General features: G+C 40.6%; 7 protein-coding genes across 7 annotated transcripts; 6 read left to right on the forward strand and 1 right to left on the reverse strand.

Annotated features, from left to right (window-relative positions):
- The first annotated feature begins 775 nt into the window (after positions 1 to 775).
- Positions 776 to 5691, forward strand: lcmt1 (leucine carboxyl methyltransferase 1). Its single transcript, XM_083687087.1, has 11 exons — positions 776 to 1161; positions 1579 to 1670; positions 1857 to 1978; positions 2126 to 2202; positions 2476 to 2537; positions 2685 to 2787; positions 3517 to 3637; positions 3796 to 3897; positions 4432 to 4523; positions 4618 to 4715; positions 4942 to 5691. The coding sequence occupies exons 1-11, from the start codon at positions 1076 to 1078 to the stop codon at positions 4962 to 4964; spliced, it is 978 nt and encodes a 325-aa protein (XP_083543213.1). The 5' UTR covers positions 776 to 1075; the 3' UTR covers positions 4965 to 5691.
- Positions 5692 to 6993: 1302 nt separating this feature from the next.
- On the forward strand, positions 6994 to 8893 carry LOC310817192 (aquaporin-8-like; the record flags this gene model as incomplete). Its single annotated transcript, XM_083687630.1, has 5 exons — positions 6994 to 7268; positions 7497 to 7623; positions 7923 to 8137; positions 8424 to 8558; positions 8806 to 8893. The coding sequence occupies 5 exons, from the start codon at positions 6994 to 6996 to the stop codon at positions 8846 to 8848; spliced, it is 795 nt and encodes a 264-aa protein (XP_083543756.1). The 3' UTR covers positions 8849 to 8893.
- A 1259-nt stretch (positions 8894 to 10152) lies between these two features.
- Positions 10153 to 11606, forward strand: LOC310816924 (aquaporin-8-like; the record flags this gene model as incomplete). The annotated part of the gene is made up of 4 exons (XM_083687278.1): positions 10153 to 10412; positions 10729 to 10855; positions 11004 to 11218; positions 11468 to 11606. 4 exons carry the CDS (start codon positions 10153 to 10155, stop codon positions 11604 to 11606), a joined length of 741 nt encoding a protein of 246 aa, XP_083543404.1.
- A 2584-nt stretch (positions 11607 to 14190) lies between these two features.
- On the forward strand, positions 14191 to 14917 carry LOC310816763 (hemoglobin subunit beta-2-like; the record flags this gene model as incomplete). The annotated part of the gene is made up of 3 exons (XM_083687064.1): positions 14191 to 14282; positions 14441 to 14663; positions 14789 to 14917. The coding sequence occupies 3 exons, from the start codon at positions 14191 to 14193 to the stop codon at positions 14915 to 14917; spliced, it is 444 nt and encodes a 147-aa protein (XP_083543190.1).
- Positions 14918 to 16848: 1931 nt separating this feature from the next.
- On the forward strand, positions 16849 to 17623 carry hbae5 (hemoglobin, alpha embryonic 5; the record flags this gene model as incomplete). The annotated part of the gene is made up of 3 exons (XM_083688149.1): positions 16849 to 16943; positions 17102 to 17309; positions 17495 to 17623. The coding sequence occupies 3 exons, from the start codon at positions 16849 to 16851 to the stop codon at positions 17621 to 17623; spliced, it is 432 nt and encodes a 143-aa protein (XP_083544275.1).
- Positions 17624 to 18998: 1375 nt separating this feature from the next.
- LOC310816684 (hemoglobin subunit beta-like) lies at positions 18999 to 20026 on the forward strand (the record flags this gene model as incomplete). Its single annotated transcript, XM_083686956.1, has 3 exons — positions 18999 to 19090; positions 19462 to 19684; positions 19898 to 20026. 3 exons carry the CDS (start codon positions 18999 to 19001, stop codon positions 20024 to 20026), a joined length of 444 nt encoding a protein of 147 aa, XP_083543082.1.
- An 850-nt stretch (positions 20027 to 20876) lies between these two features.
- hbae4 (hemoglobin alpha embryonic-4) lies at positions 20877 to 22717 on the reverse strand. Its single transcript, XM_083687243.1, has 3 exons — positions 22349 to 22717; positions 21415 to 21619; positions 20877 to 21104 (listed from the first exon to the last, which is right to left on the reverse strand). The coding sequence occupies exons 1-3, from the start codon at positions 22438 to 22440 to the stop codon at positions 20976 to 20978; spliced, it is 426 nt and encodes a 141-aa protein (XP_083543369.1). The 5' UTR covers positions 22441 to 22717; the 3' UTR covers positions 20877 to 20975.
- Between the last annotated feature and the right edge of the window lie 4833 nt (positions 22718 to 27550).

Here is a 27550-nt window from a genome sequence, read left to right on the forward strand (position 1 = left end):
GTGATAGTTTCTGAAAGTCCTGTTGCTTGCTATCGACATACTACAGTACAACATTCAACAGTTGATTGAGTGACACATGTTGGTGCATGAGACAAATACACTGCCCCGCATGATATGAATATAACACACTCTGACAGTAATTTGAGTTTTATAACAACAAAACTCAGAATTTGACTATTGAGTTATGACCTGTTAAGTGGATTATCATCATGTTCTTTGAATTCGGTTAGAGTTCCATAATTTAGAGGTGTTGGCAAGACAGCATCCTTCATCTGTACAACACCCCTGAAAGAAAGAGACATTGGTGTATATACTTTGCGACTGATGAATATCCTACATTTCTCAGGAATAATGCCCGGAATAAATCACAGTTATTGTAGGCATCATTGAAGGAGAGAAGAAATAACAGTAGAAATACAGACGAGAGAACGCTCAGGAGGTCTTTACTGTATCAAATGAAATGCCATTCACACTTTAAAAAAAACTAAATGCCACTTTAATGCTCTAAAATGAATAGTCCTAAAAATCATAGTAGTCCAAAATGTCCTATTCTCAATATTCTCTAATACTTTGTGATCTGATACATAGCAAAATAATATAGCTAACCTCTGTACAAAGATCAGTGAATTTGAGATCATTATAGTTAGTGTGATGCGATTGGATGCGGTGGAGACAGAGATGACCAATGAAAAAGGTGGAGAGAAAAAAATCGAGAGTTGCATGATGGGATACTGCACTGTAGCGGAAGCGGATAGGCAAAACAGTTTCTGATCTGCTGCTGCAACACTGGCTAGCAACTGCTAAGATTATTAATAGATCTTATAGAATTCATTGCACCATTAACGTGACATTGAATTACTTGATTATAGACTATATTTTATTTCTCGACCTACTGTAAAGTTTAATAACCAGGTCAAGTTGTTTTGTCAGGTAGCGAACAAACTGTCAAAGCTAGTCTACTTAGCCAACTAGCCTGTCTTTGGGCAGTGAGGTGAGGTGTTTAGCGGTTCTCTTTCAAATATCAACAGCAGTGACCATTGCATGCAGTTTTGAAACTGTACTGTAGTTAGTGCTGATGGCAGCCCGACAACCCTTTACAGATTCTGACACTGCCGACGAAGCAGTGAGGGCGACTTGTGACGATGCGACGATATGCAAAAGGTAGCCCAATAAACCTACTGGGTACACTGCATGTCCCCAGCAATAAACTACCGAGCTAGCTAGCTAGCTTGATTGATTGTTAGAGTTGCGACATTGTATCCGATTGTCTAACTAGGCATGTCAACGTGGCCAAAGGTGATTCTATAGGACCACATAGGCCTATTGATGGAGGAAATTGTACAGTATAATAGCACGATACAGTTACAAACAGAAACCTGACAATGAATGTCGTGCCAGTTCTTAGTTATTAAGTATCAACTCAGCATGTAGCAACTCTGTAATTCACCCATTCATGATGACATTTTAAATCCTAATTTGTTTTTATCATTGAGAGATCCTAAATGTTTTGCTATGACACAACACAATATGGTTCTGCATAAGCAGTCTCTCATATTTATTCATGTGTTTGATATGCAGGTTTGCAACGAGTAAAGGCTATTGGACGGATCCGTATGTCCAGTATTTTGTGAGGTCAGTAGGGGAACGAAAAGCTCCAGAGATCAACAGAGGTAAGTCACTGTATCATCTCAGCACTTCACAGTGGGCACTACACACACACACACACACACACACACATATACACACACACACACACACACACAGTGCCTCTCTGATAACAATCATGATCTAGCCCCAAAGCTAGTAGCTGAATTTATCCGTTCAATGTTTGATATGATTCTCTCCTCCCCTGTTAGGTTACTATGCCCGTGTGCGGGGGATGAATCATCTCCTGGATGCTTTCCTCAGGAAGACAGAGTGTGACTGTCAGATAGTCAACCTGGGTGCAGGACTGGACACCACGTTCTGGAGGTTAAAGGTATGGTATGGTCAGTTGACTACAAGTCTTTTGAAGGGTAGCATTTGAATAAGTAAATTGGATTACTACAGTACACACTGTTAAGCAAAGTAGGCTTGGCTCTGTTGACTCTGAGTTTTTTGTTTGCATTTGTGTTTTTTCTTGTAGGATGAGAACCATATGCCAAGAAAATACTTTGAAGTCGACTTCCCAATGATTGTCGCTAGGAAAATACACAACATCAAGTAAGACATTGCGCTTATTTAAACGTCACACATTCAACCACTAGTAGCCTAGTTATGTTCCCAGCTTGTGATATGCTGCTATGTTATTGTGGTTTCACCTGTAATATGGGAGAGTGACCTGTAGAGGGAGGCAGAGCCTCTCTATAAACATTCTACTGTATGTACGGTATCTCAGAGCTTGATTGAAAGAGACGTTTAACTACAGTTAAAGTTTGTTTGGATCATATTTTGCTGTTTCTTCTAAGTCTAGTGTTTTGTGCACCTTTCTGCCAGGACAAAACCACCCCTGTCAAAACCACTCATTGATACCCACTCGACAGACTCACTACTATTAGGTAACAACATCAAACATCAAACTTGATTGTGTAACAGGAGAGGAAACTACTTAGGACTGTAGAAATGTGCCCCCAGGCTTCACAGGTAAAGTGTGTGTGTGTGTGTGTGTGTGTGTGTGTGTGTGTGTGTGTGTGTGTGTGTTTCAGATGGCCACAGTCTAGACTCAGATAGATACTGCATCATTGGAGCTGACCTCAGGGACATCCCAGGCTTAGATGACAAACTCAAGAAGTTCCTACTGAACCCAGAGTAAGTGAAATGAAATCCTCATAGATTACAATATACTAGATCTGTGGAAAACATATCTGAAAAATGCACGTCTCCAGGTTTGGTAATTTTCTAAATGGAGTGGAGTCCATGAAAAAAAAACGTTACAATGGATGTTATGTATGTGCATTATCAGAATATCAAGCATTGTGTGTTTTCTTGTATTTTCTTTTGTGGGAAACCTTTTCTTTGCTTTGAGCTTTGCTTTGAGTCTCGCTATTTGCGGGGTAATATCCAACAATGTCAAGGGTTGTTTGATATGGCACAGATGTCTGAGCTGGCAGAACGTTTTTCCTTCACATAACTCATATTTATGGTCTGGGCTTTTGGTGGCTAACAGTTCCGCGGTCATTTCCTCATGACGACAATCATCCACTTGGGAAAGTCTTTAATTTCCAGTCATTTTTCCATCTGTGCGTCAGAGACCCATCCCCTTTGATGGGGGGGATGAGATATGGAAAACGCTTCTCACTCACTGGTCTCCTGTCAGCCAAGATGTAGTCTTCCAAGCCTTTATTGACTAAGTGCATGTACTCACAGCATCCTGTGAGGTCCAGTCCATTTCCCTAGTCTCATTGAGGTTATAATGAGTTCTCTATGGATCCAGTATCTTCTGAAACAACCACCACTTTTGCATATTGTGTATCTCTAACTATATTGTATGCCGTTTGGAACCTTACCATAGTCTTGTTTTTGTTCTCCTCCCGCCAGGTTGCCTACATTGTTCCTGTCAGAGTGTGTGATGGTGTACATGACCCCTGAGCAGTCGTCCAAGCTAGTGCACTGGGCAGCAGACACCTTCCATACAGCCATGTTCATCAGTTACGAGCAGGTCAGATTCACAGTAAAATGAGATGAATTAGGCACATAGAAACATACAGCACAGGAGCGGCCTAAAGATGAAGCATTGAAAAGGAAGCAAACGTTCACTTAACTGTTTGCTGCTCCCGGGTGTGTTTTGCACATCTAACAGTCGCCTCCTCTGTTCAGGTGAACATGATGGATCGCTTTGGCCAGGTGATGATTGAGAACCTGCAACGGCGCCAGTGCAATCTGGCAGGGGTGGAGGTGTGTCAGTCTCTGGAATCCCAGGTACAACCTAACCGCTCAACCCTAACGACAACTTAACAACACACCTGAATAGAAATTATTTTAGGGCTTGGCTGGAATCTGATGAGGTTTTGTTTTTCAGACATTTTTATTGCCTGCATGGTGTCATGGGACACTGTCATCGGTGTGATTAGTAGAGATAAGATAAGAACTTTATTGTCCTTTACATTTTGTTTTTTTGGCACGCTGGCCAAAACAAGAAGGGCCTAAACAAACACTTTGCACAGCAGCTGTCACAGGCTCTAGATCTCTCAGACTGCTCAAGGCCACAGTGCGGAAGGCTATTTAGGTTACCTGGTCAAGAGGTCTGCTTGCTTACTAAGGCTGAGTTTAGTTGCTTGTTTAAATGTATCTCTGATATACCTCTCTCAGTTGTTGACCTTTGATTCACATGTTAGTATGGACTTAACACGATGAATCCATCCAAGTGCAGTTTTAGGCTTAAATGTTTGCCACTTTACCATGATGATGTATAATTCTATGTTGGATATGCCTGTTCTTAACATGTGTTTTCAGAAAGAGCGCTTTTTAAAGACTGGCTGGGAGAACGCGGACGCTCTAGACATGATGACCGTATACAGTGTTCTTCCTCAGGATGACGTGGCGAGGTATTAAAGGCTAAATGTCTGACCCATTGTCGGTTTCAAGTGAAGTGGATTGTGTTGAGCTCTTAAGTTTTTTTTTCCTTTTCTGTTCATTCAGAATTGAGCGTCTGGAGTTTCTGGATGAGAAGGAACTCCTGCAGCAGCTTCTCCAACACTACAGTATCTGCTGGGCATCCAAGGACAAGCTGAAACTAGGTAAGGATTACGTTATAGGTCAAACCTGTTATCAAGCATGCTTTTCCCCCCTTTACACTTTGATATTCACAATGTAAAGTATGGTGCTGTTAATTGACAGACAAAATGGCCAAAGACAGTATCATTAACTGCATTTCATTGTCTCTGTTCTCTGTACTCTGTACTCTGCACAATGACAATAAAGTTGAATCTAACCTAATCTAATCTAATAATCTGCTTTCTCCAGGTATCTCACAGGTTGCATTTTGATAATGGACCGGACAGACGGTCTCTAGCATGCTCCTCGTTGCGATGATCAACAATAGGAGTGTTCTTTAGAGGAAGAAGGAAGCCATCTGCACCAGCAGACTGCAATTCTGTCTGGTTCCAATAAAAGTATGGAAATCCATGGCATCAGCAGAATAACATTTTCTGTGTTTTCTTTGCATCCCCTAAGTGCTCACAGTGTGTTTTTGTTCAAGATGAGGGACAATCACTCTGGCGTTGTGATGACAAAGTTACACTAGCGATGACTGAAGCACTTGTCTGTTCATTTGCAAACATGATCTAATTGTCAGAGGTGGCATTGTCTGCCAGTTTCTAATGTAGACAGTCTAGATAGATTACATAGAGCGTTTGGATGACTTTGTTCCTTTTGACGATTGTTCATTTATTTGTCAAAATGTCTATGTGCCATTGTGTTTCCGACAAAAGTGTTGCTATTTATTTAGAACTTAGAAAAGTATTGCCAAGACAGATATTTTCTTATGAGAAATGAGGTGATATATTGATTGCACTTTTTATTGATTTGTTTGATTCAATGAAATTGATAGATTTACAGTAATAGCAATAGCTTTATATTTGCATGTTAGTCATCTGAAAGAAATAGGTAAAGCAGCCAGTTTCACTTCAGTGAATTAAAGTAGTCACTAGAGATCTTACCAATGACATGACAATGCAGGTTTATTGCATTTGAATAAAGATGTCCTTTTTGTGTATGAAACCCTTGCCTCCCTCATCATTTCATGAATACAGTGCCTTCGGGAAGTATTCAGACCCCTTCACTTTTTCCACATTTCGTTGTGTTATAGACTCAATTTAAAATGGATTAAATTAAAATAATTTGCCATCAATCCACACACAATACCCCAGAATGACAAAGCAAAAACGTTTTTTTTAGAAGTTTCTGTAAATTTATTAAAATATATAATACAGAAATACCTCATGTACATAAGTATTCAGACCCTTTGCTATGACACTCTTAAAATTAGCTAAAATGCAAAAATCTCATCAAAAAATCACCCAATAAGTTGAATTGAGTCCATCTTAATAGTTCATGGAATTAATATCTTTTTTTTATAGGGTCTCTGATTTGCATAGGAATCAATTACAGTTTCTAAAAACCTGTTTTCGCTTTGTCATTCTGGGGTATTGTGTGTGGATTGATGGAAAATTATTTTAATTTAATCCAAGTTTAAATCGAGTCTATAACACAAAATGTGGAAAATTATCAGAGACAGAGAGAAAATGTAATCCATTTTAAATCGAGTCTATAACACAAAATGTGGAAAATTATCAGAATATATATTGTTGCCAATTCAATGAATTATAGATATGCAAATACAATTTTCTAATCTGCACCAAAGAGGGTACTCAACAGAAAATAAAAGTACACCAGGCACTGAAAGTAGAGTTTCTGTTTGAGTTTCTATACATAGTCAGCCCCATAGATTATAGTGTCCTGTCCTCATGGTCAGCTGTGTTGCTCTATTGGAGTTTGTTTTCTCTGGGAACATTAACCCACTATGACCTTGTACAGTGGGGTCCAGATACCAGCACTGTGACACCACAACACTGCCATATGGACAGGGAGTCAAGTTACTGGAGCAAATGTAACGCACACAGAGAGGCCACACAATGCGTGATTATGTCAAATTCCTAAATCCTAAGATTAATTCCTAAATCCTATGAGCTGCAACCATGCATGCCTTCTTTGGTAGAGCTTGTTGTTTTATTTTGAGTTCAGTATTACAATTATACAGCTGCTATTTTGATGTAATGATAAGACAGACCGCCCCCTTTTTCTTTCCACTGATCCCTGATCCTCTATAACAGCCATTGATAATACCTGCTATGTTCTGGCACTGCGGCTGTGCCAAATGATGTGATAATGATGGGAAAGGGATGTGGGGATTTGAATACTCCCACGCCATCCTGAGCCCACCCGATGTCCCTGCACTACAGTATATGAAGAGCACTCCAGCTGACCAGTGAACAGAGCAGGTGGACTTGAGGCAAGATGTCAGTGACAGAGTCCAAGTCAGAGCTGTTTACCATAGCTGGGGCCGACATAGAGGAGACTGACCCTGACAAAGGCAACAGATCCAGGAGAATAGCCACCATCTTTGAGCGCTATGTCCAGCCTTGCCTTGCTGAGGTGCTGGGTTCTACCCTCTTCATATTTGTGGGATGTGTGTCTGTTGTTGGGAGTGCTGGGCTCCCCGGCTGCCTACAGCCTGCGCTGGCACATGGACTGGCTCTAGCAGTTTCTATCATGATGTTTGGGGAGATCAGGTGAAGACATGCTGAGACATGGGACAATCTCACTCCACTGAGGTCTAAATGTTGTGACATTATTTTAGGAGTGATAAAACCAACATTTTGTGTTTGATTGAGTTTGATTTGTGGGAGATTGAGATTGATTCAAATCAATTAAATTCACGTGAACTAATTCAGGTGTGTGTGTGTGTGTGTGTGTGTGTGTGTGTGTGTGTGTGTGTGTGTGTGTGTGTGTGTGACCAGTGGAGGTCACTTTAACCCAATAGTGTCCCTGGGTGTTTATATGTGTGGGGGAATGGACCTCATCCTACTGGGACCTTATGTTGTCGCCCAGATGTTGGGGGCAATGATCGGTGCAGGCTTGACAAAGGTAGGTACACTCCATATAAGAGAAATCAAAGCATAATGAAGCAATGCATCTGACTGTTGATGATTCAGGGTGTTTTAATGTTTTGATTGTGTCATTCCCTGTCAAAATAACTATAAGATAAATCATGATCATAAATCTATGACAATAGTTTCAGTCCTGCTACTGCTACTATATATCTCAATCATCAAAACAATATAAAGTCTTGATGTGATAGACATGTTTATTCAGCTTGGATAATGACTAATGACCATCTTAAGCAGCTATGTGTTTAATGGGGTCCTGATGTTCTTTTCACACAGGTAGTCTCCCCTGCCGCCAGTTTTAACCTCACTGGAGGGGGAGCGTTCAATCTGGTTAAAACCACCGACGCCGTCGTCGGTGCTACTGTGGCAGAGATGGTCCTTACCCTCGCCCTCATCATGGTGGTCTGTATGGGAGCCGTCAACGGCCGGTCCCGCACACAGCTGGCTCCTCTCTTTATTGGCCTCACCGTGACTGCAAACATATTGGCTGGGTAAGGCTCGCTATCTGTGGGTAGCCGTTGAAATCTACAGACAGCGATTTAAAAAAAAAAATAATAATAATAATAATGATAATAACAAAATGCTTTTGAATAATTAATGGTGAATTGAAATGAAAATTGCTCAAAGCACCACACTTTCAATACAACAACAGAGTACAGCAGTGAGGAGTTTGCAACCTCATGATAATGATTATGCTACTGATGAGGTACGACGCCTTGTTTGATCAATAGTTTTCAATTAAAGTAACCAGAGGTGTGTGTTCTGTTGCTGTTTCAGTGCGGCAATATCTGGAGGGTGTATGAACCCAGCACGCGCCTTTGGCCCAGCAGTAGTAACTAACTACTGGGAGTACCACTGGATCTACTGGGTCGGACCCATTGCTGGGACCCTCTTCGCTGTCAGCTTCATGAGGTAGAGCACAATAAACTCCACCACACATGTCGTGCTATACAGTATACTGAATAGTATACTTCATACGTTTATGACTTGTATCAAAATGACTTGTATCAAAATGTAGAATTTCCAGCATGACATTGTCAGACTTGTCCTATTTAAAAAAAAACATAGATGCTGTGTGCTACCACAAAATAAGCTGAAGTATTGCGGTGCTCCATCATCATTTACGTACCAAAGTGATATCTTTCCCCCTTGCATACAGATTGCTGTTTGGTGACCAGAAGACACGTGTTGTGTTGAAGTGAGTTCAGTGTCTTTGAGAAACAGCTACCCCACTGTCCTGTGTTATAATGGGCCTTTTTGACTGTGGTAAATGCAGACTTTAATACAGTTTCCTTTTTATTCTATTTTAATATATCCAGTTGATTTGAACATTATGCTCTGTTCATGTAATATTGATTGAACAATACAGACTGTAGAATAGTGTTCAATGTATTGTGGTCTCCATTTAGACACCTCATAGTCTGTATTAACCTTTGTATATAAACTGTATATGTATTAACCTTTGTATATAAACTGTATATGTATTAACCTTTGTATATAAAACAATGTGCATTTTTGCATCTTAACACAGATTGCATTTTGTTATTATTATTTTAATAAAATAATGTATTGTTTTGAGCTGGAATTGTGTGAATTCATTATCCATGTGTTAAAAATATTTTGCATTCTGCATATAGCATTCTCACACAATGATTACCTAATATGTGTAGTAAAATAGTCAATATAGTTATTTATATGACCTATGGTTCAAAGGTCTTAAATGGAACACTTTGGTAGTTGATTATAATTGAGGAGATGATAGGAGATGCTATTGTGCAAGTGTGAATGCAGCATCAAACAATGCTGCGGAATTGAACTACATTAAAATCACACTTACTCACATGCGTATCTTTTCTTTTGGATATTCCAATATCAATATCATTCCAACAATGTTGGCACCTTTTCCATGCATCCTTGAGACTTGTTCCAAATGTGTATATCTTGTTGTAAATGCTAAATGATCTTGTTGTAACTGCTAAATGTTGTAAATGTAAATGTAAAATGAGTATACACAGCATGTAGTCAAAAGCATGTGAGTAGTCCATTGTACTGTATATGCTCATGTAGGAGTCCTTCTTATCTCATTTCATTTACTTGAGATAGTAATAATGTGTGACTTTGATCTGGAGCTCAATTACCCTCATATCTGTTGAATATGGAGTATGTCCAGAAGTTCCGCACAAAGATTGGACAGTATGAGAATGACGTGTTTCCCCTTGATGCTGCGCTGTCCTGCAAAGCTGGCACACTCTAGGCTAAGAGGGCCTTTGTTAAACTGGAATAAACAGCTTCCATCAAAGCCCTCTGCGCCAAATGAGGTCAAGGTGATAGACAGGCCATTTGAGGTGAATCTGGATACACATTGTTCCTGGTTTTATGGAGCAATGGAGCAATGACACTTCAGCCTGCCAGTGTTATAAATTCTCAAGACACCTTCACAAGTCCTTCAGTCACCTCAGACAGACATACAGTAGTCTCCCATTGAAGCCTAAACAAGAGAGATACAATGGGATTGGAGAAAATGGAGCTGGATGATACAGACTCAACTTTGGTGAAGGACACCAAGAAGCTGCCCAAGGCCCGCCCTCCAAACACCTATGAGCGCCTGTTCCAGCCCTGCCTAGGTGAGCTGGTGGGGACCATGTTCTTTGTGTTCATCGGGTGTGTGTCGGTCATCGAGAACGTGGAGGCAGCGGGCAGGGTGCAGCCAGCACTGGTACATGGCCTGGCAGTGGCAGTCATGGTGGCATGCATGGATAATATCAGGTACAGTAGGAGGGTCCTGTAGTCACCCGAAGTGGTGTCGTGCACATGGAAACTGAATTTCTATCTACTTCCAGAATAAAAAAGAATGCATGCGATTTTATTTTACCCAAACAAATCCAACAACATTGATTTTAAATCCGTGCCCCTTCGAAAAGATTGGGAGTATGTTGTCACTGTACTTAGTGGGATTCTCTTTACTATGCAACTTGATACTCTCATTTCTGCATGGGAAAGTTCAGCTCCTGTGATGTACAATCCTGATCTGACCATAGGCTTCCACTTGAGCTAAAAACAACTGTCTCCTTCCTTCATGTAGTGGATCCCATTTCAACCCTCCCTTCACCATTGGCATCTACCTGTGTGGAGGCATGCAGCTCCTAATGGTCGGCCCCTACCTTGTCAGCCAGTGCATTGGGGGAGTGTTGGGAGCTGCAATGGCAAAGGTGAGTTTGGCAACAAGTAGGCAGTACAACAAGGCAATAAGATACATACAGTATAACCACTTCATCATAGTTTCATGCGTATTTTCATAGTCCAAAACATACAGGTAGAATTATATTAATTTATCATGCTTATGAACATCCACCTCAGATGATGACACCAAAAGAGCGTTACCTCAACGCCACAGGAGCAGCGTTTACTATCCTCAAATCAGACGATCAGCTGGCTGGGGCCATCTTTGGAGAGGTTGCCATGACTTGCCTGGTTACCATGGTAGTGCTGCTGGCGGCGGTCAATAGCAAAAGCAAAAGTCCCATGGCACCTTTCCTGGTGGGCTGCACTGTCATAATCAATATCCTGGCTGGGTGAGTTGAAAGTGTGAATGCACTGGATATCATGTTATACTGTACCCTAACCCTAAGAGTATATTCATTAATATACAGTAGCAAGATATATATCTGTTTCTTACCTGCTCTGAGGTATCAAATTCCATAGGCTGAGAATATTTCACCAGTTTTCATGGTTTTTGTCCTGTGACTGTTAAGGCTGTTTTCACCAAACAGCAGCTGAGTCCTCAGTGTCCTGTATTAAACTCTGTCTGTCTGCTGGTGCAGGGGGGATGTATCTGGGACCTGTCTAAACCCAGCCAGGGCTCTGGGCCCAGCAGTGATGACCAACTACTGGTCCTTCCACTGGGTCTACTGGGTAGGGCCCATCACTGGAGGGCTAGTGGCAGCGGCTCTCGTAAGGTAAGACATGTGCCACCTCTGCTTGGACTTTTGATCAGGCAGAGTGGATAAGCACCTTCTGCTGCATGAGTTCAGAGTGCTTGATTAATTGATTGATTCACGCTGACTGGTCTTGATTTATTAAGCAGTAAGCTCCTCTGTGTGGACATGACATGAACAGCAGACACCAGCGTTTCTAAGTTGAACAGTAGGATAGCCTTATCAGTGTTGTACAGTTATCTTAATAAGGGTTAGGCCTATAGTTAATTCACAAAATCACCCTTTTCTTTTCCAGACTGGTGCTTGGTGATGAGAAGATGCGAATCATCATGAATTAACACGTTACACCTGTAATATTCGATTTCTGTGGAAAACATTTGACCTCCTATGGTGCTTGTAATTTTAATGATACAAAATCTTTAACTTTATGTTGTAACATTTATGTTAGATTCGTGTGACAATGAAGATAGAAATGTTACTTGTCAATATATATGTACACCAGCAGATGTCACCAGAGAGCAGTAGATATCATACCGGAACATTCTTTCTTCCAAGTTGTCTGTAATTGTGTAACCTTAACACCAGGCTATTGGGCGGAAGTGTCTGGGAACGTAATCATTTTTGTTTCATCGCTTCTTTCAGTCAACTATTGCATCCCCTTTATATGTATAATAAACAAGAGTTAGGATTGAAACTTCCAGTGATTGTGTAAAGACAATTGAAACTTAAAATAAAAAAAAAGTACAAATAAATGTTATCATTGTGACATGCTGGGACAAGAGGAACACTCACCCCCCGACGGGCGTATTACATATTGCCTAAAATGGGAAGAAGGAGGGGTTTCTGTTGTTTTATCTATGTTGTTTCATTTGATTATTCTGCACCAAACGTGTGATAAAGGTGATGATGAATAACTGACACATTCCTTGACGTTGTATTATGTGATTTGCTTTTCTAGTATAGGACACATCACACTTCTGTTTGACATCGTTTAGGGATATGCACTTATCATTCAAAATTCGAGCCGTTATGGTGTAGAGAAATTATGAATTAATCTCTTCAGTCTAATTCAGTTTCACCACATTCAAATAGGCTAGTTCTCACGTTCAGTAAGAAAAAACACCCCCTAATGTATAAATAGCCCTCTTATCGTGTTTGTATATATTTGGGCAACATATCTTGGTTCATGCAATTAATGATTGCACTATCGATTAAAAAAATAAACGCCAATGCATATTTATCATGACACGGATGTGGTTCGGAAATGTTCTTAATCGAAAACATCTTAATTTAGAGTGTTTGGTGGGTGGGGGTCTTGCTGCGGGAGATAATACACATGTTGTTTTCTGCAGATAACAAGTCTAAGGATGAGAAAACTGCGTGTCTAATGAGATAATCGTTTATCAAGGTTGTATAGCGAAATAAATGCACTACTAATGCCATCAACACATTGGTATCGAATAGATCTGCCAGTTAGCTGCAAACAATCACATATCACGACATTTAGTTCAAATAACAAAATCGTGATATGTGATTATTTGGGACTATAGTGCAACCTCAGAAACAGCCATGAATAAGAACTGTCTGTTTGAAGAACACCACGATGACGGCAACCTCGTATTAGCGAAACATCGTGGTTATTCACTGTATTTTGGATAATCATTGGCAATACAAACCATGCTGAAATAGTTTTGTCAGTGATAATGTGAGTTTATCAAAGAGTCATTAGCGTGTTTAAATAGTGTTTTAATTGAGGAGCATCATGAATAAAAGTTAATGATATGTGCAGACCTAGATTGTTTGTTGCTGAATGTCAGAACTTATTTTACGGGATTCATTCATACAAATCATATGGACAACGTGATTTAAATAATCTTCACGTCTTTCGGGCCATTAATTCGTTAAAATTACAACTGCTATGGATTCACCTTTATCACTGAAAACCATTGTAGCAGAGGACCTATAATAAGAAAAACACCAAGAAACATTGCATCACGGCATTATCTGCAGGACCTACACTCACTTAACACTTTATTAGGAACACTATACTAATACTGGGTAGGGCTTCCCTTTGCTCTCAAAACTCAATTCTCCGTGGCATTGATTCCACAAGATGTTGGAAACATTCCTTTGAGATTCTGGTCCATGATGACATGATTGCATCACACAATTCCTGCAGATTTTTCAGGTGCACTTTCAAGCTGTGAATCTCCCGTTCTACCACATCCCAAAGGTGTTCTATTGGATTCAGATCCGGTGACTGGGAAGGCCACTGAAGAACACTGAACTCATTGTCATGTTCATGAAACCAGTCTGAGACGGTTTTTGCTTTGTGACATGGTGCATTATCATGCTGGAAGTAGTCATTAGAAGATGGGTAAATTGTGGCCATGAAGAGAAGAAAAACATTCCTCACATCATTACACCACCTCCACCATGAGAAGATGTACATGTGTTCCTAAGAAAGTGCTTGGTGGGTGTATATCTCCAACCAATCATGTTGGCTTGTTCGTCTTGGGGTGGAGTGGACATTGTCATATAAGGGGTATGTGGAAGAATCGATTCATGACTCGGGTTCTCTCAAGAACCTAAAACCATCACGAGCAAACATGGTTGAGTGGACAGCAGAAGAGCGCGCGGCCATTACAGAAATCTTCTCCAAGTTAGACTATGACGACATTGGACCCAAGGCTCTGTCCAGGTATGTGAAGATTATGCGATAGGTATTGTAGTATTGTAGCATTGTAGCTGAAGATTAACTACATTCACATTGGCATATAGAAATTGTGTATACCCACATCATCCATAATGGCTGTTTTTGTTGTTCAACACGTCGCACTCTGCTCTCCTTTCCCGCAGGTGCCTGATTGTGTACCCCTGGACCCAGAGATATTTCGGCGCGTTCGGTAACTTGTACAACGCTGAGGCTATCCTGAACAACCCAATGATTGCTGCTCACGGTATAACGGTGCTGCACGGTCTGGACAGAGCTCTGAAGAACATGGACGACATCAAGAACACCTATACTACCCTGAGCGAGCTGCACTCCGAGAAATTGCACGTAGATCCCGACAACTTCAAGGTAAGATCTCCGTTCCTAAGAACACTATAGCTTCTTCGGGGAAATGCAACATGATGTCATCCACCACATACGATCGAAGCAGGATAACAAATCTAATCCATATATTATTTGTTATTACTTTCCAGCTACTGGCTGACTGCCTCACCATAGTTATCGCCGGGAAGATGGGCAACGTTTTCACCCCTGCCATGCAGTTCGCCTTTCAGAAGTTCTTGGCTGTTGTAGTGTCCGCCCTGAGCAGGCAGTACCACTAGATCCAGCCAACGTACCCCACAGAGGAGACAGATTATGTGCTCACGTGTTTTTCTTCTCAATTAAAAAATAAAATATGCATTGAAGCAAATTTTGTTGAGCGTGTGTGGTCTTTTTACCGTGCGTAATTCTTCTCGGATGGCACATTACCCAAAATGATCCAAGGGTTGAAGGGTTATATGGTTTGATTACACCTATTCATGTTGGTTATAGACATAGGGTAACACATTTGAGTTTAAACATTTATTTAAACCTGAATTGTGAGAAAATCCAACCAAATGAACTCGAATATTTGCGTCAAGTGCAGACCTAACTGTATTTCTGTCTGGAAAGAAAACTATATTACATGTATAATATTGTGAGAAGTGTTTGTGACTATTTTGGAAATGGGGAAGGAATGCTTCACCATAATTGTTGTCAACAAATGAAAATAAGTCCATACGTGTTAAAAACATCGAAATAGCAATACATAAGTAAGGACATTATTCACGAAAGGGATGCGCATTTGTTAATAATAAATAATTCAAAACACTGAAACAATAAAACAATGCTAGTTTCCAAAGTCTTGTGGTTGAGCCCTGTATTATCAATGGGTTGAGCAGCTCAGCACTTCAACGGTTAAATTAAATGTGGGGCTATACTGTAGGCATATATCATATCGATCCGCGTTTATTAATCACCAACATAAATGACTAAATGATTATTTTCGTTTTCTTTGACACAGTGGACATACTTGTACGTTGTTGTATTTTAGCAAAAAGATTTGTCTTGTGGTTATCAATTTGCTTCAATACATCAACCTAGAAACCGGAGGTGACTCATATATGCAAGGTTGATACTTTCTTCGATATCCACTGAGGAGCAAGGCCTACATGTGATTTTTGTTCACAGTACACTGAAGGTGACGCAAAGCATCAACATACACATGGCATCTCTTCCAGCTGTGAACTATATTTAGTTTGTGTAGATAAGAATGGCAACACAAGTGTTATCTTTAACTACACACTGTACACACCTCCAAGATCTGAGAAAAGTATTTGAGTGGAAAGGGGAGTCAACCATCCAACATACTTTTTAAATAGAAAATTACCCCAAATCTTTAACCCGTGGCCGTTCTGGTCCCTTGGTCTATTTAATGAATTAATTATCCTGATGGGGAAAAGCAACTGCTGCTACTTTCACTCCTGGGATCGTCTCAAGCAATATATGTAGTCACAAGCGTCAAAGTTATATCATAAGTCAAGAATTGTTTTCTTTTCATATGTTTAGTTTTATTTATTTATTGAGAAAATCTTCATTTATTGGCCACAATTATGTTTAGGTGTAGTTAGGATGTCAGAACTTAACCTCGAGTTGTCCTTAACATCAATATTTATAATTGTGTTCGACAGAAAACTATGGCCAACTATGAACTGGCAACATACACGTTCATTATGCATCGATATAAGCTACATAGGGTTAAGTGTAGGTTTGTTGATAGTTAGTTGATAATTAGTTAACAGTTTGTCCCCATCCAGGTGACTCTCGGGATAAAGTGTTATCAAATAAACATGCATGAAATTTGTAATAATTAGAAAAATAATTCAGAACGTGTTCCACATACAATTATAGCCTACACTAGGTCACCGCACCTATTTCTATTATTGAAATCGACTATGTGAAACCCATAGGATTTGCTCTACCATATTTAGCAAGAAGCGATAAGAGCAGGCAACACCCTTAATTCACAGAACTCAGTGATGACCCAGTGACAATCACTCTCCTCACCATTCTACTCAATGATCTCATCCTAGCCAATAGAAAAGTGGGGGTGGAGCTTGTAGGATGAACTGGGACCATAAAAGAGGTCTCAAGTTCATCTAAAGTTCAGATCCTTCTAAAGCTTCATTCATCCTCTGAATAGCTTGTGTGGTACAGAAGCCCTCCAGCCAAAATGAGTCTGTCAGCCAAGGAAAAGACTATCGTCAGGGACTTCTTCGGAAAGGTTTCCAGCAGGTCCGAGGAGATCGGAACTGAAGCTCTCTCCAGGTAACTAACGAGATTCAATGGTTTAAATCCACTGAAACTAATTCAATTCAAGACATTTTACAAATAGGAAAGACACCTTTATTTTCGAATTACTTTCTCATTGAGCTCACGTCAAGGCAGAACCAGCTCATCCTCATCTCTTATTTATCCTCCTGCAGGATGATTTTGGTGTACCCCCAGACCAAGTCCTACTTCGCCCACTGGAAGGAGATCACCCCAGGGTCTGCCCCTGTCAGGAAGCACGGCATCACCATCATGGGTGGCGTGTACGAGGCTGTCGGCAAAATCGACGACTTGGTCGGAGGTCTCCTCAACCTGAGCGAGCTGCACGCCTTCATGCTTAGGGTTGACCCCGTCAACTTCAAGGTGAATATAAGCTAGCCAATACACGAAACGCAGTAACTTCTGATTTAAATAGCCTGTGTCTATTCTATTGTTGGCGACATCTCAGTTTGATCATCAGAAATAATTGCGACAATATTTGGTCCACTACAGACCTACTTTACCTCAAACCTAAACTGAACCTTGGTAATTTCTGTGTCCCTCCTCAGATCCTGTCCCACTGTATCCTGGTGGTGCTGGCCATGCTGTTCGGTGAGGAGTTCACCCCTCAGATCCATGTTGCTGTGGACAAGTTCATGGCCCTGTTGGCCCTGGCCCTGGCCGAGAAGTACCGCTAAACGACCAGCGCATACACCTGCTGTGGTCCCCAGTGGGAAAATAATTATTTTGATTGAGAAATAAAACGTGCAATCAATGAAAACAAAAGTTTCTCTGGTGGTGTTTATATGCTTGTGGACATTGAATGATATTGATGAGGTAGTGAACTGGTTATCCATGGTTGAGGTAACTAACACGTTTGAGGTTGTTAACTGGTAATAAGATGTTGATTGGTTATAAGCCTACTATCTCGAGGTCATGATAAGAAAAATATAGCTTACCGGGTTTGTAGAAAGCAATCTATGCGAAGCAAAAGACATAGAACAAATAAAAATATACAAGCAAACAAAAACAATAACAAAACAAAAAACGAGCAGAATACTGATGATGGCATTATGACAGTCGCAATTCTAATATTTCATTGATATAAATGAATTACATGAAATTGCTCCTGGAAACGTCTTTGATTTAAGTCTTTGACTTGAAGTCAATATAATGAACATCTTGTGGATCAATCAGTAATAAAGATGAGTATTTTACTACAAATTAATTCATTTTCTATTAGCCTTAACCCTTGTTTGGGGTATTTCATAATTGATCATGATATAACACTAGTAGTCTTTGTAACTCATCAAATAGCCAATATATACAAAAACAACATTTAAAGCAAATTGTCATAATCTTCATCGTATATATGTATCATCATTTTCTATGCATATGTTAATATATAATCGGTAATTTGATATCATAATGTGCATGTAATTTATGATTAAATAGCCTGAATATATTTTTTTCGACTGTATTATTATAATCCTATTCTTCTAAACATGAAAACCTCAAACACACGCTTGCCTGAATCCAATGTATGTTTGCACTGGATCAAACAATGTAGCGTACATTGTATGAAATATATTGTAATTAACAAAACAAATCCACGTGCTAGAAAAAAAGAAAGAAAGGGCTAATTTCGACTAAAATAAACACTCACAATAAATGAGACCCATTGCAAGAAGTTACTTGCTATTCAGCAAATTGAAAATTGAAAATGGTTTTATGAAATTTGTTCCACTGAATTTCAATCCACTCTTAGTGTTTTCAAAACGCATTGCTATATACTGCTCTAAACGAAATTCCACATCGAAAATAGGCTACTTCGAATGTCTGCACGAGGAAACACGTTTTTTTTTTAAGAATTAGACGGACTCGCTTTATCTAAACTAAGCAGATATGCACTTGTCCAACCTTAAAATCCATATCTGATTAATTCAGGTACAGCCAGATGTGGCCTCCTAAGTAGTCTATGGGCGGGGTGTTTTGTAGCCTATATAAACCCCGGGGCATTGGTCCGTTTTACATGTTTCCTGTGCAACTCAAGAAACCTTACAAACTGTCAAAATGGTCCAGTGGACAGATGAAGAGCGCGCTAATATCACAGAGATCTTCGAGAAGCTCGACTATGATTCTGTTGGCCCAGAAAGTCTAGCCAGGTAAGTGGTATCCTAATTGATTACTCTCTCTAATTATAAATGAACATCATACAAGAATGTTTACATTTCCATCTTTGAAATGATTGGATAAACATCAAATTACAATGTCAATTACAAAGTCTCGTCAAATTACAATGTCAGAAAGGCCTACTTACAAAATAACTGCTCAAAATTCTTACGGACTTGGTTTAAAGACTTCGGGCCACAGATTTTGGTCTAGCCTGCATGAAAAGTTGCAGAGGAATTAAAATGATAACTTTCATTTTAAATGCCTGTTCGTCTATCCCTGGACTCAGCGGTATTTTGCCGCATTATCCATAATGGCTGTTTTTTATGTTCAGCACGTCACACTTTGCTTTCCGTTCCCGTAGGTGCCTGATTGTGTACCCCTGGACCCAGAGGTATTTCGGCGGGTTTGGTAACTTGTACAACGCTGAGGCTATCCTGAGCAACCCAATGATTGCTGCTCACGGTATAACGGTGCTGCACGGTCTGGACAGAGCTCTGAAGAACATGGACGACATCAAGAACACATATTCTGCCCTGAGTGTGTTGCACTCCGAGAAACTACACGTCGATCCCGACAACTTCAAGGTAGGTTTGGACAAAGCGGCCTTTTAATGGTTTATGAATTATTTGATTAATCTCAAATAACAGCAAACCCACTGGAATAACAGGGGGAAATAGTTGCTCAGACATTGGTGGAACGTCATTTGATTTACTATTGCCTCTATACAAACTTTTGGACTATTCAAATAAGCCCATACAACTAAAACTGATTGTGTGTTTCTATCTTTCACTTAATAGCTGCTGGCTGAAGTTCTGACCGTGGTCGTTGCCGGGCGGATGGGTCTAGCCTTCACCCCCGCGATGCAGGACGCCTTCCAGAAGTTCCTGGCCGTGGTCGTGTCCGCCCTGAGCAGGCAGTACCACTAAAGGCCCTTTGGGTGAATGATCCCGTTCTCCCCGTCTATGCGGGACCCAAGAGCATACAAAAATAAACGACATGTTTAAAATATAATGTTTCCTTTTGACGTTATTGATGCTTTTTGAGTAGGCTCGATGAGCCAAAAAAGTGTCTTAGTGAGGTTATTGATAAACAAAGTCATGACTGAAACTCCACTAGGTGTAAGCTCTTTGTAACACACTGTCTTTTACTAAGTAGCTTGGCGTCTAGGCTACTTAACTCATTGGTTCCCTGGCGAAATTTCACGTTAAAAAACCGAAGTAGATATTATAGACTTATTTTATTATAGCATATTCATCATTGCATTAAAAACAAGATTATTACAGCATGCTCATCATGTTAGCTATGCCGTATTCAACGGATAGTTCAGCACCGCGGATAGCGCCGCCCAACGCCAGGTTCGGGTTTGACACGCAGAACTGTCATTTCAGCACTGATATGGACAGCGCCACGGTTCTGAACTGCGCACGCAATCAGAGAGAAGACAATGGACAACGACTCCTACAAAGACTGCAACTTTAAGAACAGTTGTCTGATGTTTGAAGGAAGCTACATGCTGTTTCAATGAGCTTGGCATGACAATAAAATATATTTTGTAGGCTACATCATACATATAAGCTAAATCATACGACTTCATATAGACCTAACACAAAATGATGCCAAATGGACATGTTCCCAAACGGGGGCGCTATTGCAGCACGGAATAGCAAGGCAGCCTCCAAGCACGGAGGGACCTGTCCCAATTCTTTTTTCTTTTGATATAGTGAAGCAACAACATATGTTATGATAATAATGACAAAACAGAGATGGAAATGTGTTCTTTGTAAACTTTTATTGCAAAAAGAGACACGAATAACGAACTCTCAACATAATAATGGAACAGCAACGTGTGGTTTGTATGACAGGCTACAATGCTCTTTATCTGTATTTCTCCGCGAGCACGGCTGAGAACGCTGAGATGTACTTGTCCATGGCCGCGTGCGCAACAGGAGTGAAGTCATCCCCCATGTGACAGGCCAGGGTCACGAGAATACAGTGAGAAAGAAGCTGTCAAGAGAAATAAATAAATCAGAAACTGCATAAGGCATGATTCAGAGTCGACAACGGGTTACATTTACAATGTATTTGCAACAGTGCAAAGTGGCCCCACCATATTGGTGATTTATGTGTTTAGAATGTTATTGTATCTTTTATGATTTATTCCCTCTAAAAAATAACACCACTTGTTCTTGTGTAAATGTTGTGCAAAATCAGGCCTCTAAGGGATTTAAACAGCTTTTGTATATTACTTTACTACTAGTATGACATTGATCAAATGACTTGCTTGCCGTAAACGATTATGAAAAAAGATAGGCACCTTGAAGTTAGTGGGATCTATTCTCAACTTGTAAGCATGCAGTGTTTGGAGTGGTCCCAGAGTGACGGTCAGCTGGCTGATGTCTCTGGCCCCCTCTGCTATCGCCAGGACGATCTTCTTCCCGAGGGAGAGCATTTGTGGAGACCGAGGACCGACGTCCAGGTGCGCGAAGTATGTCTTCGTTTTAGGAAAAGTTGTGAACATCCTGCAATAAATAATATATGAATGGATACATTTGGGTTGCTGTTTGGAGACCATATTATGCCTAATTCCCAATCCAATCCATACTAGGTGTGGCCTGAAGAACAGGCATAGCTCAATCTTTTCCTATACACTCTTGAAAGAAAAGGCTACCTAAAACCAAAAAGGCTTCTTCGGCTGTCCCTGTATGAGAACACTTTGAAGAATCCCTTTTGGTGCCATGGAAGCCTTTGGTGCCATGGAACCCTATGGTGCCATATGGAACCCTTTGGTGCCATATGGAACCCTCTCTGTGGAAATGATTCTACATGGAGCCAAAACAGAGTTACAGGGCAATACTGGGTGGAATCTAAGTAATAACCTTTCCAATCCTGACAAGGGAAAAGGGTTCAGGTTAGGCCACTAGCTGTTGGCCCCTCCTATAGCTATTGCGTCTGCGTAATCGTCACCAAATGACGGTAAACTAATTTGAACCCAGCATGCATTACTGGATAATAAGTGGATAATAACCAAAGCTTTGGAAATGTAGTAATGTTAACACCCTTCTTGATTCCTGATTTCAACCATCCTGATTCAATAACAGAAACAGAAACCATAAGCATTATATGATATAACTATATCACTCTTCGCCAAACATTGGCGGCACTAATCAATTTGGCCACATGTATCTTGTGAAAAAGGAAAGTGCAGTCTAGACGTTTGCAGTGTACTTAAATTATTCTCAAAAACATACCTCAGAAGGGATTCTGCTCCAATTTCGGCAGCCACTGGGATCATTTTATCCCATATTTTTACAAGCAGCTTTCTTTCTTGTTTGGAGAGCATTGCAACCAGCAAGTTTATGTTTTGAGATAAGGTTGAAAATCCAGAAAGCGTCAATAGTCCACACTTGAGACCACGAAAAGAGATGTATGGTATATTGCTGGGCGCACGGCACAGGTCTGCGTAAAGTATTAGTCAACCATTTTCGTCGTTACTAATGCGTCTATTAAGAGGAGTTTTCTGATAATTTTGAAACGGATTTATCAACTTTTCCGAAAGATTATGAGGTAAATGGTAACAGCGCACGTAGCCTACTACTCGCTCTGGGTTGTTTTCCTTCTCAACGCTACAGAGAAACAATCACGTGAGGGTGGGCAAGTTGCGCAGGAGACGATTCTGACTCGACGTCTTCTGATCTGCGTCATGCTGAGGCGTGTGACAAATGTTTGTTTAGGCCTATATAGCGATATGCACCTGAAGTGGTCGTTTGTGATGAATATGATACTACATACAGGAATGCTGTAGGCTATGGCCCTGTCTAGTCGCCATGACCAATGGATTTGGATGTGTTTCCCAAATGGTGAATATGGAGTTGGGCCCACTAATGCCTCATAACGAAATCCTCCTAGGTAATGGCTCATAGACTTGTAGTTTAAATAAGTTCCCTTGTTGAATTTGTGGTCTGATCTCCTCCTTCTCTTAATCTTTGCGATTCAGGGCTAGGCAATTAACTTGGACTTACAGTATGCAGTTTGAAACAGTACTAAATCATCTTACTGTCAGAAAGGCCTTATTTTCAGGATGTAAGTGCCCTCTACTTGCTGATATGCTTGTGTTTCAGAGTTAAATACATTATCTGTATACGAATACAAGGGAATTTATTTGTAGTTTCTGTATATGTTTTATGTTAGTGGGGAGGCTCAGTGTTAAGATCCCATAACAGAAATACCAAATCACAAAAAACTGCTCTATTTCTGTATTGAAAATGCTCAAGCACGACAAATAGTGCTAGTTTTCCATTTCATATTTGAAATAAAGCTGTAGTTCTATCAAACTGGCAATCCTCCATGTGTTGCATCTCTATGTGCTGTGGCCATATACTTAGAGTTCCAAATTCTATCCAATCAATATCTCATTTGTAAATCAACTATTGTCGTGGCTGTGCTGAGAGTGTTTGGTTTGATCAAGCCTTGGAAGAGAGAGGCTGTGGCCAGGCTGTGGCTTCTCAGAAAGGGAGGGAGGGAGGGAGAGAGAGAGGGAGGGAGGGGGTTGTGGTGTGGGACATGCCGGTGTGATAAAGCCCTCCAGCTGCTCCTATCAGCACCACAAGCTGGGGGTCTGGTTGGGGTGGAGGCCAGGGTGATGCCCAACCCCAGGACCCAACGTCACCCATGTCAACCATCTCAACCCCCTGTGACTCAACAAAAAGAGCATTTACTTGGATTGGATTGGACAAGAACACTGTGTGACACTGTGTTACTCAAGGTAGAAGTTGCCCCCTATCCACAGACCTTGGATCTAATCCCTCAGCCCTGAATCCTAACTTTAACCATTGGGGATGAAGAATATCTGACCCTGTATCAGTTGTTACAGAGGCATGACTCATCACAGCTTGACTCAGAAGAAAACAGGATCTCTTTACGGGCCCATCTACAGTGCTAAGGAGTGGCCTGCCCCCCAACACAAAAACATGCTTTGTTTTACAGCCTGCTATTTACTTGGTATCCACTGAGAAATTACAAAATGAAAAGTCAATTTTATGATAATTAATAAATAGGTACTTTTTGGTAACTTTGATTCATTAGAACAAGAATAGTCTCACTAATTCTAGGTTTCCGAGATTAGAACAACTAATTAAACTACTAACTACTAGAATTGGAATTCTAAGAAACAAAGAGTAGTCATTGTAATTGAAAAAGTATGTACACTCCCAAAAAACTGTTCAAATGTGTGAAAATAATGAAAGAACTGTATTCACCAAATTCATTTCGAATGAAGGATAGCCAAGAAACACACTAAAGATATATTTTTTCCACAGGTTGAGACAGCTTCTTTTCTTTTAAAATAGTAGCCTATTAATGAATTTCTTCTTGTTGAACTCACAGAGAATCATCCATCAATTATCTTGCATTCACTTTGTCATAATCACATAGTCCCAAGCAGTTAATTCCCTGTTCACATGGGTAGTCCAATGACTTTTAAATCTCATACAGGTTCAACTAAATGCTGTGTTCCTAGAAGAAAATAGTTCCATCTTCCACTCCAGAGCTCCAATGTGTCCCTCATGACAGTCTCTTCTGCTCTACACACTGCTGCCACACACACACACACACGCACACACGCACACACACACACACACACACACACACACACACCACAGGCTGGCATATCATGTCACGCCAACCCAGCCCAGTATGGCCCTGGCCCTGTTTGATTGTGCATGGCTGAAATATCAGGGTTTTAGATAATTTGGGAATAAAACGTTTTTTATACTGCTGAGCGAGAATTGCACCCAACATTCTCCATGTCCATGTTTTTCTTTGTAAGTCTCAAGACTGATCTAATTATTGCAAAATTACCCAAAGTCAAAGTGAACTCACACAGATGAAATATTTATTATTTTAAACTATTATATTATTTATATTTTAATTTAATATTTCTTAAAACTGGCTGTGCTTTCTTCACTATTCTGTGTTTTACTGCAATGGTTTTGGAGAGAGAGGGGGGGGGGGGGGGGGCAGAGAAATGTTTTCAACAACTGGAAAATGAAGCCAAGAAACAACCTCTCAACCAAGGATGTTGTCAGATATCGCAGGTGGTGGAGGATGATATCTTTGACAGAGTGAAAGAGAGAGGGAGAGGGAGAGGGAGAGGGAGGGAGAGGGAGAGGATGATATCTTTGACAGAGTGAAAGAGAGAGGGAGAGGGAGAGGATGATATCTTTGACAGAGTGAAAGAGAGAGGGAGAGGGAGGGAGAGGGAGAGGATGATATCTTTCACAGATATCCATGATTAAATCAAAGAGCCAGAGAGAAGTTGTGCAGATGGTGCAGCAGTTAGACTCTCCCTGTTCTCTTGTAACTCCCCAAGCTCCTGCTCTAAGACAGGTTGGACTAGCTCTAGAACACATACTAAAACACACTGTTCACACAAACGCAAAAAAACAGATACAGAGATATCCTCCACTCCAGATGTTTGGAAAGTTGAATATCAGAAAAGAACAACAATGAGTTCAATTTGATGTATGTACCATCAATAATGGATACCTTGTTAAATACTGTGTTGAGGTCCAGGTACCAAACAATCATTTTCATGGGGTATTTCTCTTCATGTCAAGAAAGTGAAAAAACGTAAAAGAAAGTGAAAAACACATGTATTTTCTATCTAGCTCATGTTTTAGTGCTGGCAGTTTCATTCGGTGTCCAACAGAGGACGCTGTTGCGTTGAGCCTTCAGAGTTCCTCCAATATCCTGACCTGCCTTGATTCAGAGTTGGCACATGGCAGCAGAATGAGGGTAGACTTCTGTATGACTTTATGTAACAGAATTACAGCAGATGCAGGTCCAGTAAGCAATATTGATTGGGCAATATATTATATGAAAGGATACAAATTGATTTACATGACCACTGATCTAATTCATCCTCAGACTAATGTGATTAATGTGCAGCAGGTCCTTTGAATTAGATATGGATAAATGTATACTTTGCAGACTAGACATGGATACTATACTGCTTTAAAATAGTCTGCCAATCCATGTCAGGGAGGCTGAATCAATCTCATCTTTTAAATCCAGGCTAAAACCCTATATTTCTGCAATCTGTGTTTTAAAACTGTATTGTATTTAGTATTTGTCTTGTAGGCTACTTTTGTATTACTTGTACAGTGTGTTGTGACCTTTGGGTAAAATGCACTATAAATTCAAATAAACTCAAATAGGCTAAGTGTTTTGGAGAATGGTAATGATTGGCCTATATACAGGGGTGACCAAACCTATCCGCACAGCGCTGGTGTGGATGCATACTTTTGTTCCAACCAGGCAATAACACACCTCATTTAAGAAATCCACAGATCATAGTCTTCAATCAAGACTTGGGTTAGTTGAAGCAGGTGTGTTTGTCTGTTGAAACAAAAAAGCCTGTATACTCACTGGACCTCTTCCTGTTGATGAGTTTGGCCACCCCTGTCATGGATAAAGAATTGCAAGAAGGTTATTTCTAACAGCAATGGGGCTGGTGCAGAAAAGAAATAGGATATGACATCTGTGAAGATCTTTACAGGGAAAACCATGTGGCGTACTAGCCTGACAGACACAGGCAGGAAGGATGTTGGTCACTGAGCACGCTCCATAAGAGGTGACCTCTGACCCCTGTCAAGCTGAAGAACAATAAGTGTATGAGAGCATGCTTACTGTCCAATCATCACACGCATGTACACACCCACCCACCCACTCACACGCACACACACACACACACACACACACACACACACACACACACACACACACACACAATTGTGAGAAGGTGATGTGTAGGCTCTTCCTGTGACTCTTCCTGTATAACAGGAGGTGCAGCAGAAGAGGATGGGGACTGTGCATCAGCCCTCCCCCAATCAAGATGACTATCTAACATTGTGTTCATGTTGATTGGGTTTGACAGCCACGGTGCCTGAGCCAAGGTTAGTCAAGGGAATGAGAGTGGAACTTGGTCTAATCAAGAGAATAGTTCAGGAGATATCATCACTCTGATATCACACATGATGAGTCATGTTGTAGTGCTTTAATATAAACAATGTTAATGTATTTATCTCTCTCTATTTCTCTTTCTCTTTTTTCTCTTTCTTTCTCTCTCTTTCTTTCTTTCTTTCTCTCTCTCTCTCTCTCTCTCTCTCTCTCTCTCTCTCTTTTCTCTCTGTTTTGAATAATGAATACATCTATGAAGCTACTAGTCACTGCTTATGAAGGCATGGTAGCCACCACTGGTCATAACAACGGCTTATCTGTCATCATTATTTCTCTCTCTCTCTCTCTCTCTCTCTCTCTCTCTCTCTCTCTCTCTCTCTCTCTCTTCTCTCTGTCTCCTGTTTGATCTCTCCCATATAGAGAGTTGAGGTAAGGCAGAGTTGTGATTCATTTCTTAATTCTGGCCTTGGCTGGAACAAACACCATTTGTCCGC

The sequence above is a fragment of the Argentina silus genome (assembly GCF_951799395.1).
Source record: "Argentina silus genome assembly, chromosome: 16".
NCBI lineage: Eukaryota > Metazoa > Chordata > Actinopteri > Argentiniformes > Argentinidae > Argentina > Argentina silus.

Excerpts from the sequence above, each read along its gene's own strand:
- lcmt1 (XM_083687087.1), top strand. The coding sequence starts at position 1,076 with ATGGCAGCCCGACAACCCTTTACAGATTCTGACACTGCCGACGAAGCA. Across the intron at positions 1,671-1,856 it reads AGCTCCAGAGATCAACAGAG|GTTACTATGCCCGTGTGCGG; the intron begins GTAAGTCACTGT and ends CTCCCCTGTTAG. Across the intron at positions 4,716-4,941 it reads CAAGGACAAGCTGAAACTAG|GTATCTCACAGGTTGCATTT; the intron begins GTAAGGATTACG and ends TGCTTTCTCCAG.
- hbae4 (XM_083687243.1), bottom strand. The coding sequence starts at position 22,440 with ATGCTCTCCAAACAAGAAAGAAAGCTGCTTGTAAAAATATGGGATAAA. Across the intron at positions 21,620-22,348 it reads GGAGCAGAATCCCTTCTGAG|GATGTTCACAACTTTTCCTA; the intron begins GTATGTTTTTGA and ends TATTTATTGCAG. Across the intron at positions 21,105-21,414 it reads TAGATCCCACTAACTTCAAG|CTTCTTTCTCACTGTATTCT; the intron begins GTGCCTATCTTT and ends TTCTCTTGACAG.